Source organism: Protopterus annectens, chromosome 5.part1 (assembly GCF_019279795.1).
Source record: "Protopterus annectens isolate FY-2018-M chromosome 5.part1, PAN1.0, whole genome shotgun sequence".
NCBI classification, from domain to species: domain Eukaryota; kingdom Metazoa; phylum Chordata; order Ceratodontiformes; family Protopteridae; genus Protopterus; species Protopterus annectens.
In genome coordinates, this window is record NC_056736.1 from 406,396,733 (window position 1) to 406,414,331 (window position 17,599).

General features: G+C 46.2%; 1 protein-coding gene across 1 annotated transcript in view; it reads left to right on the top strand.

The window, feature by feature from the left end:
• The window catches only part of CDKL5 (cyclin dependent kinase like 5), a 1,714,404-nt gene that overhangs the window by 174,994 nt on the left and 1,521,811 nt on the right, over positions 1–17,599 (top strand). Inside the window, exon 2 of the mRNA XM_044073061.1 lies at positions 2,204–2,263. Coding sequence (XP_043928996.1) covers positions 2,204–2,263 — 60 coding nt within the window. The remainder of the gene's footprint in view (positions 1–2,203; positions 2,264–17,599) is intronic.

Consider the following 17,599-nt stretch of genomic DNA (forward strand, 5'->3'; position numbering starts at 1 on the left):
AAAATTTGTAAGGCCTTTATGAAGGAACTTTTCTTCTTAGTCCTCCTTAGAAAGATCTATCTCTGCCATGAGATTTGAATGTAGTATTACAAGCTTTAACTCTGTCTCCATTTGAACCATCAGCAAAGTGTGAACTAAAATTTTTAACCCGGAAAATTATATTTTTTAGTAGCTATAACATCTGTTTGAAGAGTCTGTGAACATCAAGCCCTGTTTTCTAAGCCTCCTTATTTAATTTTCCATTACTCATCTTTCCTTCTTAAGGTGGTGTCAGAATCCAGCATCAATTAATGTATTAATTGTCCAGTTTTCCTTCCATATTTTATGAACGAGAGAATACAGGATACATTTTTTTGGATTGCAGGCAGTTACATTTCTGTTTGCCCAAATTTGATTTTGTAAAAGAAACAAATAATTGAACTGTTTTTCTCAGTTTTTTTTGTTCTATGCAAACTGGTTACCAAAGTAACTTTAGCCAAATGGTTAACTGATTGCATTTCCTTTGTCTGCAGCAAATTTGGTTAGTCTTTGTCAAAACCTTTCAGAGCCCATTTAACTAGGTTCATGGCAACTTCATCAGTACAATATCTGTGCAGCTGCAACTTGGGCTAATCTCCATACGTTTGTTACTCATTACAAGTTGAGTCTAGTCTTGCAGGGAAGAGCAGCCTTCGACTCAACAGTGTTCAGAAATATCCTTTCTTCATGTCCTCCTGGGATTTAGGTAGCTGGGGACTCTCTCACTTGTTGAGGAATGAATGAAAATTGACAACATCAGATAAAGAAGTTATGTAATCAACCATAATGCTCCATCCGTGTGGTCCATTTTCTTTCTTTCTCAACTCCCCCTCCCTTCAACCCACCCTACCAGTTGGTTTGTGACTTCTGGAAGAACGAGAAGATAATAAGGGAATCAGTATTCCTGCCATTGAGCTCCAGATATTGGTTTCTTATCCTAGTGCTGTTTCTAAATTTCTGTGAAACTGTCAGGCTAGCAAACAGGATCTGAGGTATGGTAGAGGACTAAAGCATTATGGGTAAGGGAGGTGTTCGAGAGTTTCCAGTATCCAAGAGATGTAAAAAGTGTCTGATCAGAGGGTCAGATCTGAACCCAATTGTTGAGGAAGAATGAAAATGGACAACAGAGATGGAATATTATGGCAAGTACATAACTTCTTTTGTAGACGGAGATCTCTTCTTTGGCAAATGTGTATCAACAGTTGTTAGAAAATCTCTCTATGTAGCCAGACTGAATTACCAAAGCTATGGCTTTAGGTCCATGGATGTTGTACTCTTCTACTCTTCTCTTATAAAGGTATTCTGTTCTGCATGCACCTGTCCAGACACACAATCCAACTTCCAACAAAAGACCTCCCACACCAGTGATACTCTGGATCCAAGTGGGCTTGGGGTGATTGGCCATGCTTGTTAAGGCCCTAGTGGCCATTAACCTAGTAATAACCTATGAACTCCTTCCTGACTAAAAATGATTAAGAAATTGGTTAATTTGCCAGTGCGGAACTCCAGAGATCTGTCTGTTCTCCATCTTGTGCAGAATGTTAAGGTGTGACCTCTGCCTATCCTACAAGGCCTCAAATGACCTTATCTTGAGCAAACACTTACATATTCACAAAGCCTTTAGTGCCATTAACCACCTGTACAAAAGACCTCAGACCTCCACAGCAGCACCTGTCCCAAAGCATTGCTGTCTTCTGGAACCAACTCCCCCTTTATACTAAAGAAATTAGCTCCCCAACCCTCTTCAAATGCACCCTAAATGGATGGGTAACCACAAATGCACCCTAGGTCTGGCTCCACAGCCCCTCATGGAAGAGTGTAACCGGTAATAGAATTTGCAGTGGCTAGACTACAAGTCTTCCTGATTAGCTGCCTAATAAGAACCTATGAAGATGAAGCACCTGCTCATTTACTGTGCTTTAGGGGAAAAGAAAAAAAAACTTTCCAGTTGGTGCTAGCTACATCATTCTTTTGATATGTAGTAGTTAGCCGGTATAGTTAAAGGCTGTCTAGGCTCCATATTGTAATTTTGTGACTTGCAATGTTGATTATTCCTCATAACAACATCTTAATGTCCTTGATCATGATACTTATGACACTGAGTCTGTATAAGCTTTAATAACTGAAAAAGTATGTTAATAATCAAGCAAAAATATGAATTAACCTCTGAATGTCTGTTTTGCAGATATCAAGCCAGAAAACCTGCTGATCAGCCATGAAGATGTTCTGAAGCTATGTGACTTTGGTAAATTTGAATAGATTTTAATTAACTTTTATTGAAAGTTCTAATTTACTTTCATTCACAGCTTTAAAGATGGGTTTTCTTTATATTTGAGCAACTAAAGTTATTCCATATCTCTAGATGAAGTACTGGGAACCTTCTTGATGGATCATATGTTTAGTTCATCTTCTCGATAATCTTAAGCTCAGAAATTATTTTTTTGAAATTCGTGCACTCAAGGATGCCCGCACTTTGTTTTGACTCCTCCTGTGATATTGTGTCCTACTTACATAAGTGTGTCTATCCCCTGTGCATTCTCCAGTCATCTTTTGCTGTTGACACACTTTGGGTTGCAGTCCTAAAGTTCCTACGTTTGCAGGTCTTGCATATCTACAAAGTGTTAATTTGGATTGAAAGTTGGCAGCCTTAGTTGGCTTCATGAAGTAGTAGAATAAAACCCTAATTACAATTCAGGATTGAAAAGCAGTCTTGTGCAATTGGGGGGGGGGTTAACCATTGAGGGAGAACAATGAAGCGGCTGTACCTACTCGCTTCTGTTTGTTTTGAGTGTTGAGAAGGAATGGGACACATGCTTGGGGTGCACATTTTATGAAGAGCTTTCAGGTGTTGGCCAGTGATCCTAACAGTCACATCAGTTTCAAGGGGGGATTGGGCATAGTCATCTGCAGGTTTTTTGTGGCTTGCAAGGGGTCTGACAGCTATTGTTGTGCTCATTGCATACCCAACCCTAGAGTGTTGCTTGGCATGTGTGTTGGAAGTTGGAAACATTCTCTGAAGTCTACCTGGAGTATGAAAGTACCTCTGTAAACATTTCCATGGAAATATCCTGAATCTTCTGGACTGTGTAGCATACCTAGAGGTCCCATAGATTTCTTCCCATTTTTTTTGTTCTAATCACACCTCCCCCGACTCTTTTCTAATGAAGTAGTCCCTTCCCTCCATCTTTCTGGTTGCATATATTCTGCCCAAAGTCCCTGAAATAGAAAGTAATCTCTGTGCTGTCAAACAGTTGCTTAGCTTCTTATCATTCTCTCACTTTCCTCATCTTATTTGCTTCTAATAGCTCAGTTTCATTTAATTCATGCGTTGTCTTGTTTTCTCTACCCTTAGTTGTGTATTCATATTGGCAACATTTCCTTCACTCCCTTGCTAGTTTAGTCTTTATAATGTGATATGCTGCATAATTATTTTTGTTCTCTCCAAGGACATGTCTCCAACATCTTAACTTCTCTGCATCCCTTGTACTTCCACCTTGCACCATCATCATTTTTTTTCCACTTTGTTGTATCTTCCTCTGTTTGTATATACACACAAGTCTGAATTGCTTAGCTTTGAAGTATCTTTTCCAGTCTAGTAGTTGTAAACTCCTCGTTCATTAGCAAGAATTATCTTCTCCAACTTTACTCTTGCCACCTTTTCTTCCCATATAAATTCCTTCAACTCTGTCATCCACAACTTTTCCTGTGACTGTTGAAAGTATGCCAGGTCTTGGTATATGACCAAAGGAACTAAAACTGCATGTACTGCCCTTATATTTAATTGTTTGTAGCCATTAAATGTTAAGTTGTCTATCTCGCCTTCATTCTTGCTGGATGGGTTCGGAGCCGACCTCGGCTCCGACTCGGCCACTCTAAAAGCTCGAGAGTTGGTTCCACCGGCTCGAGGCTCCCCTATATCCCACAATGCTAGGCGGTTACCTCAGATCTCGTTTGCCGCTACAGCGATCGAGGTTGGTTTTCAACCGGTTCTTGGTTAGTTGACTTTTATTGAGTTGTATCTCAGATAAGACCCTTTAATTTTAATATTTTACTTATTTCCTCATAGTTTAAAGAAAGTTTATCCCTTCTAAAAATTCCCCAGTTTTTTCCTCAAGAATTTTAGGTTCTTCCCTTGGGCCTACAGGCCTCCCTTCCCTTAGTGGAGTGTGACTGTGTTTTGTAGGGATTTAATTTCTAGTTAGTGGTTTTATTATAATTTAAACTTGACAAGTGTAATTAGTGTGTTTGTGTGTGTTTGTTTACACTTTGACTTTTTGGACATGTCCAAGGAAGCAAAGGTCTCAGGATTCAAGAAGTGTGATGCGTGCTGTCAGAAGATGTCTCTGACAGACGGTCACACTTCTTGTGTCTACTGTCGGGGGCCATTGGACCTGCAGGACTCATGTGCTGTGAGCAATGGGTTCAGCCCCAGGGTCCCCCAGGAAAGCAAAAATAAATTGATTTAAGAGGTTTACTCAAGCCAGAGGATTCCCTCGACTCAATCCTCTGGGAAACCCTCTAAGGCTTCCAGGTCTTCGGCTCCGGCTCTGAGCCGAGACCTGGGTTTCTCAACCTCTGTTCATCGGCTCCGGCTGGAGCCGATGAATATCAGTCCACAGTTTCTGTGGCTCCTGCCCGCCGGAGCCGAGGTATTAAGATAACTGAGTCGGCTCCGATCAAACCTTAGGAACCGACATCCAGAAAAGGTCCAGGTCACCATCTCTTGGCTCAGTTCATTCGGCTCCAGCATCTCCCTGCTGTCTGAACGGAGCCATAGATCTCACTCCTCTAGGTCTTCGAGGCTATCGGATCATGACCTTCAGAGAGTAGTGAGTCGACTTCTTAAGTCCAAGGCACTGGCCCAGATGCTTCAAAGTCCGACTCAACAGTCGATGCCTGCCCATTACTCAAAATGTTCCTCCTCTGACTCTTCTGAGCTCGGGCGGGTGGCTCGGATCCAAGACTGTGGTGGTGTCGGAACCGATACCTTTGTCTCGGTGCTCCGTCTGCTCCGATTTCTTCCTTGGAAGAATCTCGGTGCTGGACTTCCTCGTCGGCTCGAGGGTGAGTGGCATCAGACCCTTGTCCGACCCCTCTCCCTCTCGGTGCTTCGCGCTGGTGAGTTCGGCTCCGACATCGGCCTCGGAGCCATCACTGTCAGTGCAGGGGAGGTCTTCAGCTTCGGGCGGGACCTCTGGCTCTGCCTGACAGGGGTGCATTCGAGGTCATGAGGAGTGTTAGAACCAGGTTCAACTCCACAGTCTGCTCCTTCTGCCCCTCCTCCACGGTGCCTCAGGTGATTTCTTCTCACTCTCTCATCCCGGACCGCAGAGAGCCAGCTCCTCAGGAACCCCAGTGGGGATTTCCTCCTCTTCGAGGCCTCTCCTGATTTGGCAGAAGAGCCCCTCGGAAGAGGCAGTGTAAGAGGAAACACATTGACTCACCTGAGTCTGTCACCTCTGACACTGATTTAGAGGATTCTGAGGGTTCCCCCGTTCCCCTTCTGAAGATGTCTCATTTGCAGACATTCTGGAAATCTTAAAACAGAGGGGAAATTGGCCAGCCCTCAACCCTTCGGAGGATGAATCTGTGTATCTTGAGGCGTTTGGCTCTCATCCTTCCACCTCCTGGGTGTCTCCCCCTTTGACCCCCTTATGCAGGTGGGGGCTCAGAAGGCATGGGCGGCTCCTGATTCAGTGGACCCCACCCCAGGAGACCATCCAAGTTCATCACTGCCCCAGGACAAACAGTTCTTAACCAAAGGTGTCTCTGTTGATGCTATGGTGGTAGCTGCTGCCACCAAGAAGGAGCTAGCTGATCCTTCAGTGCCTGTCCATCCACCTAACAAGGAGTCTAGGTCCATGGACAGGTACGGGAAGCGGATGTTCTCGTCAGCGACCTTTACTATCGCTCGCTGAATTACCTGTGTCATTTCACTCGTCTTCAGAGGGACTTGATCAAGGAAGCGAGTGAAATGTTAAAGGACCCAACAGCTGCGGGTTTTCAAGATAAGATGAACACGCAGCTGGCAACCCTTAACTCCATAACCAACTCCTCCATGCCTCCTTTCATATGCGGCTGATGGAGCAAGTAGAGTGGCAGGGACAGGTGTGGCCTTACGTAGGCATGCCTGGATGCGGCTATGTAACTTGCGGACCCTTTCAAGGCGTCCTTCACTAACTCCCCTTTGATGGATCATCCCTCTTTGGTCCTCAAGTGAAAGAAACCTTGACTAGATGCGAGACTGATGGTAAGACCCTTTCTGCCGTGGAGTCCGTTTTTCTACTCCTTCTAGGCCTTACCCCAAAGGCCAGAAAGGTGGAAAGATGTGGTTCCGTAAACAATCTCAAGGGACTTTGCCTGACGACAGAGTTGATTCCCCCAGAGGCAGAGGGGAACAATAATGGTAGACGCCGCCCTAGAGGCAGGGGGGCCAGAACCAGGGCAGTCGAGAAGCCTTTCCGACAAGCCCTTTCAGCATCCCTGAGGTGTTGCCCGACTGCCCATCTTCGGAGGCAGTCGGGGAAGATTGTCACTGTACCCAGAAGCCTGGCTATCCCTAACTCAAGACAAATGGGTACAGTCCATCATTTCAAGGCTATTCTATCCCATTCCTTTCTTCATTCCAAATCAGTCAAAAATCCCTTCCAGATGTTCCACCCAGTCAAAGGGATCAAGCAGTTTTGGAAATTTCAAAACTGCTTGCAAAAAGAGCAATTCAGCCAGTTCCAGCAGACCAGCAAGGATCCGGAATCTACTCAAGGTTCTTTTTAGTTCCAAAGAAAACAGGGGACTGGAGACCAATTTTGGATCTCAGTGTCTTGAACAGATCAGTCAAGAAAACAAGATTTTGGATGGTCACGCTGCAATCCATCCTTCCCCTTTTGGGCAAAGGAAACTGGATGTGCTCTATAGACCTTCAGGATGCGTACTATCACATAAAAATGAACAGACGCTGGCTCCTCACAGCTCCCACCAAGCATCTCCTTCTGATGGCCAGGGATTACACTTTTCGCGTTTGTCAAAAGCTGGGTATTTCAATAAATTGCGAAAAGTCTGTTTTGTCGCCTTGTCGTACTATTACCTACATAGGTGCAAATCTAGATACAGTAAACATGTCTGCGAGACTAACACATCAGAGAATAACAGACATTCACAAACTGGTATCACTCCTTTTCAACAACAACAGAATCAAAGCCAGGTTAGTTCTGTTAGTGTTGGGAATTATGGCAGCGGACATACCTCTGCTTCTATTAGCCAGATTCCACATGGATCCTTCAATGGATGCTCTTTACTCAATGGTCATACCAGCAACTTGCAATGTCCCACTCCATTATGATAACGCAATCGTGCAAAATCATCTCATGTGGTGGATGTCTTCCTCAGCTCTTGTTGGGAAGACCCTTTGTTCCACCTCCTCCGGTTGCTACTCTGACAACGGATGCCTCCCTGATTGGGTGGGGGCATTATCAGGGCAGGACGGTCCAGGGCACATGGCAACCAAACGAATGCCACTTGCACATAAATGTTCTAGAGATGAGAGCAGTGCTTTTAGCGTTGCAAGCCCTTCAAGACTCTCTTCCCTTGGGAACGATTGCAATCCAAACAGACAATATGTCTGTAGTGTGGTACATCAACAAACAAGGCGGAACCAGGTCTTACCCCTGTGTCGAGAAGCACTCAGACTGTGGCAATGGGCGATTTCTTCTCAGCGGTTTCTGATAGCAACGCACATCCCCGGAAAGTCCAGTCAAATTGCGGACAAGTTGAGCAGAGCTATACTCATGCCTCACGAGTGGTCTCTGAAAGACTCTGTAGTGAGAGAAATTTTTCTCAAGTGGGGTCAGCCTTGCTGCGATCTTTTTGCTACTCCCCAAAACAGCAAGTGCAGAGAATATTTCACTCTATTCCCTTTACCAGGCCAACCCAGCAGAGACACTCTAGTCCAAGTTTGGCCCCAGGGACTTCTGTATGCATTTCCTCCCTTCCCACTAATCTCTCAAGTGATACAGAAAGCTATCGCTCAGAAGGCCTCATTGATCCTCATTGCTCCTTACTGGCCTCGACAAGTGTAGTTCCCCTTTCTACATCATTTTCTTTTGGAGCGACCGTGGAATCTGGACCTAGTTCCAGATCTTTTGATCCATCAGTCGGGTCAGTTTCATCGCTCCCTCCCCTCTCTGAACCTCACTGCTTGGTTCCTCCAGTTCCAACCTTAGCCAGGCTTCCTCAATTATCTCACTCTGTTAGAGATATTTTGATAGCTTCCCATAAATCTTCCACTCGGAAGATTTATTTGAGTAAGTGGAAACGCTTCACATATTGGGCTCAAGGAAAGGACATAGATCCTTTCACTGCTTCCATTCAATTAGTCCTAGATTTTCTAGCTGAACTCTTCCATGCAGGTTCATCTCCTCTACCATCAAAGTTCAATTGGCAGCTATTTCTAACTTTCATGTGGGTATTTCTGAATCTGCCTTAATGTCCCACAAGCTTTGCAAAGCCTTTTTGAAAGGAGTTTTTCTTCTCAGACCTCCTATAAGAAATCCTCCTTCTCCTTGGGACCTAAATTTAGTTCTTGCTTCTTTGATTCTCCCTCCTTTCGAACCTGCAGTTTCCTGTTCTTTAAAATTATTATCATGGAAGACTCTTTTTCTGGTAGCTATTACATCAGCTAGAAGAGTTTCAGAGCTTCAAGCACTCAGCTGTCGTCCTCCTTATCTTTTGTTTCATAAGGACAGAATATCCTTACGAACTAACCCGTCCTTTTTGCCTAAGGTGGTCTCGACATCAAATCTAAATCAAAGCATTGATCTACCTGTCTTTTTTCCAGAATATTCCAATAGGTCTGAACAAAAATTACACTGCCTGGATGTTCATCGTCAATTGAGGTACTACTTGGATAGAACAAAGAAGTTCAGAAAATCTGATCAGCTGTTTGTCTCCTATGCGGAAAGCAGAAAGGGACTTTCAGTTTCAAAGGTATCATTATCCAGATGGCTAACATCTTTGATTTCCCTTGTATATGAAATTAGACATCAAAAGCTGCCTGATAAACCTAAGGCCCATTCCACCAGAGCTTTGGCTACTTCTTTAGCCTTCCAAGACAGACTGCCTATTGACACCATTTGTGCAGCGGCTACTTGGGCTACTCCTCACACTTTCATTTCTCATTATAAGTTGGATTTAGCTTCTAGGCATAGAGCCAACTTTGGTTCCACTGTTCTCAGGAGTCTGTTCCGTTAGGCCACCCGGGACAAGGTGCTAGGGATGCGGTCCCATCCAGCAAGAATGAAGGCGAGATAGACAACTTAACATATAGAAGTTATGTTCTTACCATAACGTTCCATGTTAGTTGTCTTCTTCTCGCCTTCTTTCTTAAGCCCACCCTCCTTCCCCTGGCCTGGACAGACCTAGAGGAGTTGTGATTGTGACCTCTCTTTCTACCACCTCTTTCTTAGACGTATGCTATTATGCATATTTCCTGGTTCAGGATGTAGGTCACCCTTCTTTCTTCCTGTTAGAGGTGGACTCTGTTTACAGTTATACTGTTACTATTATAAGCTGGGGTTAGCTTACAAACGAGATCTGAGGTAACTCTCGCCTAGCATTGTGGGATATAAGGGGAGCCTCGAGCCGGTGGAACCAACTCTCGAGCTTTTAGAGTGGCAGTCGGGCCGAGGTCGGCTCCAAACCCATCCAGCAAGAAGAAGGCGAGAAGAAGACAACTAACATGGAACGTTATGGTAAGAACATAACTTCTATTTTCCAATCTTTTATTTCTTTAATAATCTTTCACTTGGTCTTTTCCCACATATTTTTAACTACCATAATAGAATTCATGTTAAGTTGTCTATCTCGCCTTCATTCTTGCTGGATGGGTTCGGAGCCGATCCTCGGCTCCGACTCGGCCACTCTAAAAGCTCGAGAGCTAGTTCCACCGACTCGAGGCTCCCCTATGTCCCACAATGCTAGGCGGTAACTCCTCAGATCTCGTTTGCCGCTACAGCGATCGAGGTGCTTTTTCAACCGGCTCGTCAGGTTAGTTGAAATATTGAGTTGTATCTCAGATAAGACCCCTTTTTAAGTTAGCTTTCCTCATAGTTTTAAAACAAGTAGTTTACTCCCCTTTATAGTCAAGTTTCCCCAGTTTTTTCCCCCTAAATTTGCTAATTTTATTCCCTTGGGCTTTAGGCCCAGTCCCTCCCTACCTTAGTAGTTAGAGTGACTGTGTTTTGTAGGGATTTAATTTCTAAGTTAATTACTAAATTTAATTTAAAAATATTACAAGTGTAATCGGTGTGTGTGTGTGTGTGTGTTTGTGGTTACACTTTGACTTTTTCTTGGACATGTCCAAAGAATCGAAGGTCTCAGGCTTCAAGAAGTGTGACTCGTGCTGTCAGAAGATGTCTCTGACAGACGGTCACACTTCTTGTGTATACTGCCTGGGGCCTTTGCACCTGCAGGACTCATGTGCTGTTTGCCATGGCTTCAGCCCTAGAGTCCTGCAGGAGCGCAAAAATAAACTCATTTTAAGGGGTTTATTGAAGCCTGAGGGTCCCTCGACTCAATCCTCGGGGAAACCCTCTAAGCCTTCCAGACCTTCGGCTCCGGTCTCTGTGCCGTCTTCTGGGGGTCCAAAGGCTGTTCGAACATAGGCTCCGGCTGGAGCCGATGAATCTCGAAGCATGCCCTACTATTTCCTCGGCCGGAGCCGAGGAAGACATAACTGAGTCGGCTCCGATCAAATTGTAGGAACCGACATCCAGAAAAAGGTCCCGATCTCCATCTATCGGCTCCGTTCATTCGGCTCCAGCATCCCCTTTGCTGTCTGAACGGAGCCATAGATCTCACTCCTCTAGGTCTTCCAGACTATCGGATCATGACCTTCAGAGAGTAGTGAGTCGACTTCTTAAGTCCAAGGCACTGGCCCAGATGCTTCAAAGTCCGACTCAACAGTCGAGAACTATTCCCATTACTCAAAATGTTCCTCCTCTGACTCTTCTGAGTTCGGAGCCGGGGCGGCTCGGACCCAAGACTGTGGTGGTGTCGGAACCGATACCTTTGTCTACGGTGCCGTCGTCTGCTCCGATGTCTTCCTTGGAAGAATCTCGGCGCCGGACTTCCCTCGGCTCTGAGGGGGCGAGTGGCATCGGACCCTTGTCCGACCCCGCTCTCCCTCTCGGTGCTTCGGCGCTGGTGAGTTCGGCTCCGACATCGGCCTCGGAGCCATCAATGTCGGTGCAGGGGGAGGTCTTCAGCTTTTCGGAGCGGAGACCTCCGGCTCTGCCTGACAGGGGTGCCTTTGAGGTCATGAGGAGCGTGTTAGAACCAGGTTCAACTCCACAGTCTGCTCCTTCTGCCCCTCCCTCCACGGTGCCTCCGGTGATTTCTTCTCACTCTCTCATCCCCGACCGTAGAGAGCCAGCTCCTCAAGTTTCCCCAGTGGGGATCTCCTCCTCTTCCGAGGCCTCTCCTGACCCAGTAGGAGAGCCCCCTAGGAAGAGGCAGTGCAAGAGGAAGCACATTGACTCCCCTGAGTCTGTCACCTCTGACACTGATTTAGAGGATTCTGAAGGTTCCCCCTCTGAAGATGTCTCCTTTGCAGACATCCTCGAAATCTTAAAACAGAGGGGGAATTGGCCAGCCCTCAACCCTTCAGAGTATGAATTGGTGTATCTTGAGGCGTTTGGCTCTCGCCCTTCCACCTCCTGGGTGTCCCCTCCCTTTGACCCCCTTATGCAAGTGGTGGCAAAGAAGGCCTGGGCGGCTCCTGATTCAGTGGAACCCACCCCCAGGAGACCATCAAAATTTATCACTGCCCCCAAGGACAAGGAATTTTTAACCAAAGGCGTCTCTGTTGATGCTATGGTGGTGGCTGCGGCCACCAAGAAGGAGTTAGCTGATCCTTTGGTGCCTGTTCATCCTCCTAACAAGGAGTCTAGGTCGATGGACAAGTACGGGAAGCGGATGTTCTCGTCAGCGACCTTTACTATCTTCGCTGAATTACCTGTGTCATTTCACTCGTCTTCAGAGGGATTTTCTCAAGGAAGCGAGCGAAATGTTAAAGGACCCAACAGCTGCGGGTTTTCAGGATAGGATAAACTCTCAGCTGGCAACCCTTAATTCTATAACTAACTCCTCCATGCGCCTCCTTTCATATGCGGCGGATGGAGCAAGTAGAGTGGCAGGTACAGGTGTAGCCTTGCGTCGGCACGCCTGGATGCGGCTATGTAACTTTGCGGACCCTTTCAAGGCGTCCTTCACTAATTCCCCCTTTGATGGATCATCCCTCTTTGGTCCTCAAGTGAAGGAAACCCTGACTAGATGCGAGACTGATGGTAAAACTCTCTCTGTCGTCGGAGTTCGTTTTTCTACTCCTTCTAGGCCTTACCCCAAAGGCCAGAAGGGGGGAAAGATGTGGTTCCGCAAACAATCTCAGGGAGATTTGCCTGACGCACAGAGTTGATTCCCCTCTAGAGGCAGAGGGGGGAACAATAATGGTAGACGCCGTCCTAGAGGCAGAGGGGGCCCGCAGAATCAGGGCAGTCGAGAATCCTTTTCCGACAAGCCCTTTCAGCATCCCTGAGGTGTTGCCCGACTGTCCACCTTTGGAGGCAGTCGGGGGAAGATTATCGCTGTACCCAGAAGCCTGGCTATCCCTAACTCAAGACAAGTGGGTACAGTCTGTCATTTCCGAAGGCTACAGAATCCCATTCCTTTTCATTCCGAAGCAATCCAAAAAATCCCTTCCAGACATTCCACCCAGTCAAAGGGAGCAAGCAGCATTAGAAATTTCAAAGCTGCTCGCCAAAAGGGCCATTCAACCAGTTCCAGCAGACCAAACAGGATCCGAATCTACTCCAAATTCTTTTTGGTTCCAAAGAAAATAGGGGACTGGAGACCCATTTTGATCTCAGCAACTTGAACAAGTTTGTCAAGAAAACAAAGTGGCCACGCTGCAGTCCATTCTATCCCTTTTGGGGCGGGACAACTGGTTGTGCTCGATAGATCTCCAGGATGCACTATCACATCAGAATGAGTCGACGCCCAGGAGATTCCTCCGCTTCAGGCTGGGAACCAGTCATTTCCAATTCAGAGCCCTGCCCTTTGGTCTCACTACAGCCCCCCGAGTGTTTACCAAATGCATGGCAGTGGTCGCCTCTCATCTGAGACGACAAGGATTCCAGGTGTTTCCTTATTTAGATGACTGGCTCCTTACAGCCCCCACCAAGCATCTTTTGCTTCTTGCCAGAGACTACACCTTTCACACGTCAGACACTAGGCATTTCAATAAATTACGAAAAGTCTGTCTTGTCGCCTTGTCGTGTTATTAACTTTATAGGCGCAAATCTAGACACAGTCAACATGTCAGCCAGACTCGCAGAGCAGAGAATAGCAGACATACACAGACAGGTCTCTCTTGTCTTGCAGAGCAACAAAGTCAAAGCCAGATTGATCCTGAAGGTCTTAGGGATTATGGAGGCGGACATCCCTCTTCTACCATTAGCTCGCTTCCATATGAGAATTTTACAATGGATGCTCTTCACACAATGGTCTTTCCAACGACTTCCAATGTCCCATCCTATTCGGATAACTCAATCGTGCAAGAATCATCTCTCTTGGCGGATCACATCTCCCCAGCTCCACCTAGGGACACCTTTCGTCCCTTCCCCTCCGGTTGCTACAGTGACAACAGACGCCTCCCTGATCGGGTGGGGGGGGCATTACCAGGGCAGGACGGTCCAAGGCATAGGTTCATAGGTTCATAGGTTCATACTAGGCTATCTGCCCAAGGGCATTTATAAGCCTAGCCCATAGTTATGTGGCTTTCGCCACCCCTTTAGTTTGAATAAAAACTATGCCTATCATTTTGCTGTGCCTCTGTCAAGCAGTGACGCTGAAGTAATCCCTGGGGTATATCTGCAATCTCCCATCCATTGGTCAAGATTCCTCTTGAACAAGACCAGAGAGGTGCTCTGCCTCACATGTACCGGGATTTTGTTCCACAGCATAGGGAGTCTCTGGGTGATGAATCTGTCCCTCCAGCACGTTCTATTTATAACCGTGTCAAGGTTTAAGTCTCCGCCTTGTGGTTCTGAGGGATCTAGATTTTTGAGGTGAAGCATATTCATCAAATCTGGGTTTGACATGGCCTTATATGTCAGGCACAGGTCACCTCTGAGCAAGCGGTATGAGACTGAATAGAGCTGGAGTTCTTTCAGTCGGGCAGCATAAGACATATTTTGAGACCCTTTATCCTTTTGGTGAGGAACTTTTGGGGCCTTTCAAGCTGCAGCAGGTGTCTGGTCAGATACATTCGAGCGGGCATTGTACTCAATCATAGGTCTAATAAGTGATGAGTACAGGGGACGATGACCTCCCTTGATCTAGATGTGAATCCCTTCATGATCAGGTGGGTGATATAGAAGGTTTTCCTAACTACTTTAGCAACATGAGTGTCAAGCGAAGGCTACTGTCAACCTGGGTCCCCAGATCTCTGATGACTTTTTCTGTGCTCAGTGGATTGCCACCTATATGGTAGCTAGGGGTAGCCTTGTTTTTCCCAAAGGGTATGACTATGCATTTTTGGCGTTTAACTTCAGGCCATGGCTCTGGCACCAGTTATCCATTTCTGTGAGGCCCTTCTGGAGGATATCTGTGTCAGATGTGTTTTCGACTATGGCCCAGTTTGCAGTCATCTGCAAACTTTGTCAGCCATAACCCTCCTGTGTTTGCTTGTACTTCAGAAAAGTAGATGCTGAACAAGAGTGGACCCAGGACTGAGCCCTGTGGGACACCACTTGTGACAGGCTTTGAGTCTGACATGGCTCCAGCAACTCTGACCCTGTGGGTTCTGTCACTTAGCCAGTTTGCAACCCATCTTGTGATGTATGGGTTTACATTCAAGCTGATGAGTTTTTCGATGATACCTGAGTGGGGTATTGTGTCAAGGCCTTTGCCAGGTCGAGGTAGGCTGTATGGACTGCCTTTCCTCATCAATGGCCTTGGTGACTGTCTCGAAAAAGTCAACCAAGTTTAAGAGGCAGGATCTGCCTTTGACAAAGCCAAACTGAGTTGGATCCAAAGTCTGCAAGTTCCTATGTCTTTATTTATGAGTTCCATTATGATCCTCTCCATGGCTTTGCAGATAAGGCTTGTCAAGCTAATGGGCGGTAATTTCCAGGGTCTGTGGAGGCACCACCCTTATGAAGTGGGACCACAGTGCAAGCGCCACTCCTTGAGTATCCTGAGGTGAGGCTAAGATTAAACAGCTGTCCTAACTGTGGGTTTAATTCCTCATTGAGTTCATGAAGCACACAGCCGGGGTCACCATCCGGTCCCATGCATGCTGTGTTTTGTGCCTTAGTGAGAGCAGTTCTCACCTGGGCTGGAGATGTTTGGGGGCTACAATCCTCTGGAATAGATATCTCTCCTTTGGGGAGGGAGAAGTTTGCACTGAACCTGTCAGCCAGTATGTTGGCAATGTGTGTAGGTTCAGTAATTTTCACATCATTTTGAACTAATTCTGAGCATATCTGGGAGTTTCCTCCTAGGTTTCTAACATAGCTAAAGAAGGCCTTATGATTCTCTTTAGAGTCCTTGGCGATTTTTCTCTCAAAATTTGCCTTGGATGATTTTATGAGAGCTCTTAGTTTTTACTTATAATGATCAAAGGTGTCTTACCTTTCAAGGATTTTGCTCTATCTTGTAGTAGCTTCCTCCTTTTGTTGTAGAGCTTGTTTATGGCTGGGGTCCACCAGACTGGACGCTTGCCTTTGGTACAGAGAGTCTTAGTTTTGTTTGGGATTGCCTGATCCATGCAGTCCTGTAGGTGCTGGTAGAAGGCATTTGTAAGTGATTCAGCGGTTTGAGTAATGTTTACCACTGGCTCAGGGGCCTTAAAGGAGACCACACTAGTTTTTAGAAGTGTGAAATCGGCTTTTGAGAAGTTTTTCACTGTGGTCTTTTTGTTTCAGGTGGGGGCGGATGAGGACCTCCAGCAGATTAGTTTATGATCTGATCTCACCAGTGAGGGTATACTTGTGTTGAACATTTTGATCCCATGTTCGTGATGATGAGATCAAGTATGTTTTCTCCTCTTGTGGGATGGTGACTAGTTGTTCCATGGCATTTGAGTTTATGAACTCCAGGAATCTTTGGGTTAGAGTGTTCGGGCTTGAGTAGTGTTCCCAGTCTATATTAGGGTAGTTAAAGTCACCTAGTATGATGGTGTTTGGAGATACATTTATCCCTCCAATGTTTTCAGGAAGGCCATGTGAGGTTCCTGAGTTTGAGAGGGTGGCCTGTAACATGCTACAAATTGCAGAGCAGTCTTGCCTATGGTTAATTGCACCTGGATGGTCTCCGATGCATCATGCGTTGCCACCAACCTTGAGGTGTGGGTGTCCTTTATGAATATGGACACCCCTCCTTTCTTGGTGTTGTCCGGATTTTGGGGCGAACGCATGATATGAGGTGAAACCTGTTAGTGCTGGGGTGCTCTCAGGAGCCTTGAACCAGGTTTCTGTCACAGCACAGACATCGATGTTCTCCATATTGAGAAGGGCCTCGAGTGCATCTTGAGATTGAGACTTCTGGCATTGAGCAGCATTACCCTTAGTTTTTTCCTTTTTGGTGTTCTAGGGTGGTAGGTTTAGAATTTGAGCCTTGCCTAAAAAGGCACTATGGGGGTGGCAAGAGCCTTTGCCAATATCCGGAAGCCCAGGGTGACAGGTGCAAGCCGCCCTTGAAGCAGCGTGGCTTGTCCAGCATGTCATCCCAGGCAGACAGACATTGATCCCCTTTGAATGACACCAGAATTTAAGCCAATTATTAAAGCTGATCATCTTATCACTGTATTGTGGCATCATTCTAGGTGAAGGTAGGATACTGCTCAAGGTCAGGGTCATACCTGCCTGGGCTACATAATCAGAGAGCTCCTCGATGTCCCTTTTCATGTAGTCCAAGGAGGTGCCTCAGGTCGTTGACACCAGCGTGGACAATGACTGAGTCGCATTTGTACCTGCTGTTGAGAGACCTGAGTGCTTGCGTTATGTGGCGGATTCTAGCCTGACAGGCAGCTTACTGTGACCTTCTTTACTCAGTCTGGTGAGGACGTCAGTGTGTCTGACTATGGAATCACCAATGACAAGTGTGTCTGGCATTTTGTTTGGCCTTAAGGGCTGTGACTGTTTGACACTCTGACTGTGTGGTCTATGTGTTGCATGTGTTGGGTCGTGAGGTGGTAGTTGTTTGGGTGTCTGCTTTGGTGGCCTCTGCTGTTTTGGTAAATTTTGATCAGAGCCTCGAGTATGTCTTTGTGTGAGTATGTGTATGATTTGAAGTTGTGATGGTACCATGTGTGACTGGGTATGTATTGTGTGTGGTTACCTTCTCCTCCTGTCTGGTCTTGCCAGTCCTATGTTGAGAGAGCTCAGCCTCCAGTTTGGCAGATAGTTGCATCTCGCATGTATTTGTGTTTTGTGGGAGAAGGAGAGGATTGTCTGTGTACATGAGGCAGTTGTAACATTGCCTCAATATTCCCAGGTTCACCAGTTGAGCTGGAGAGGACACTAGC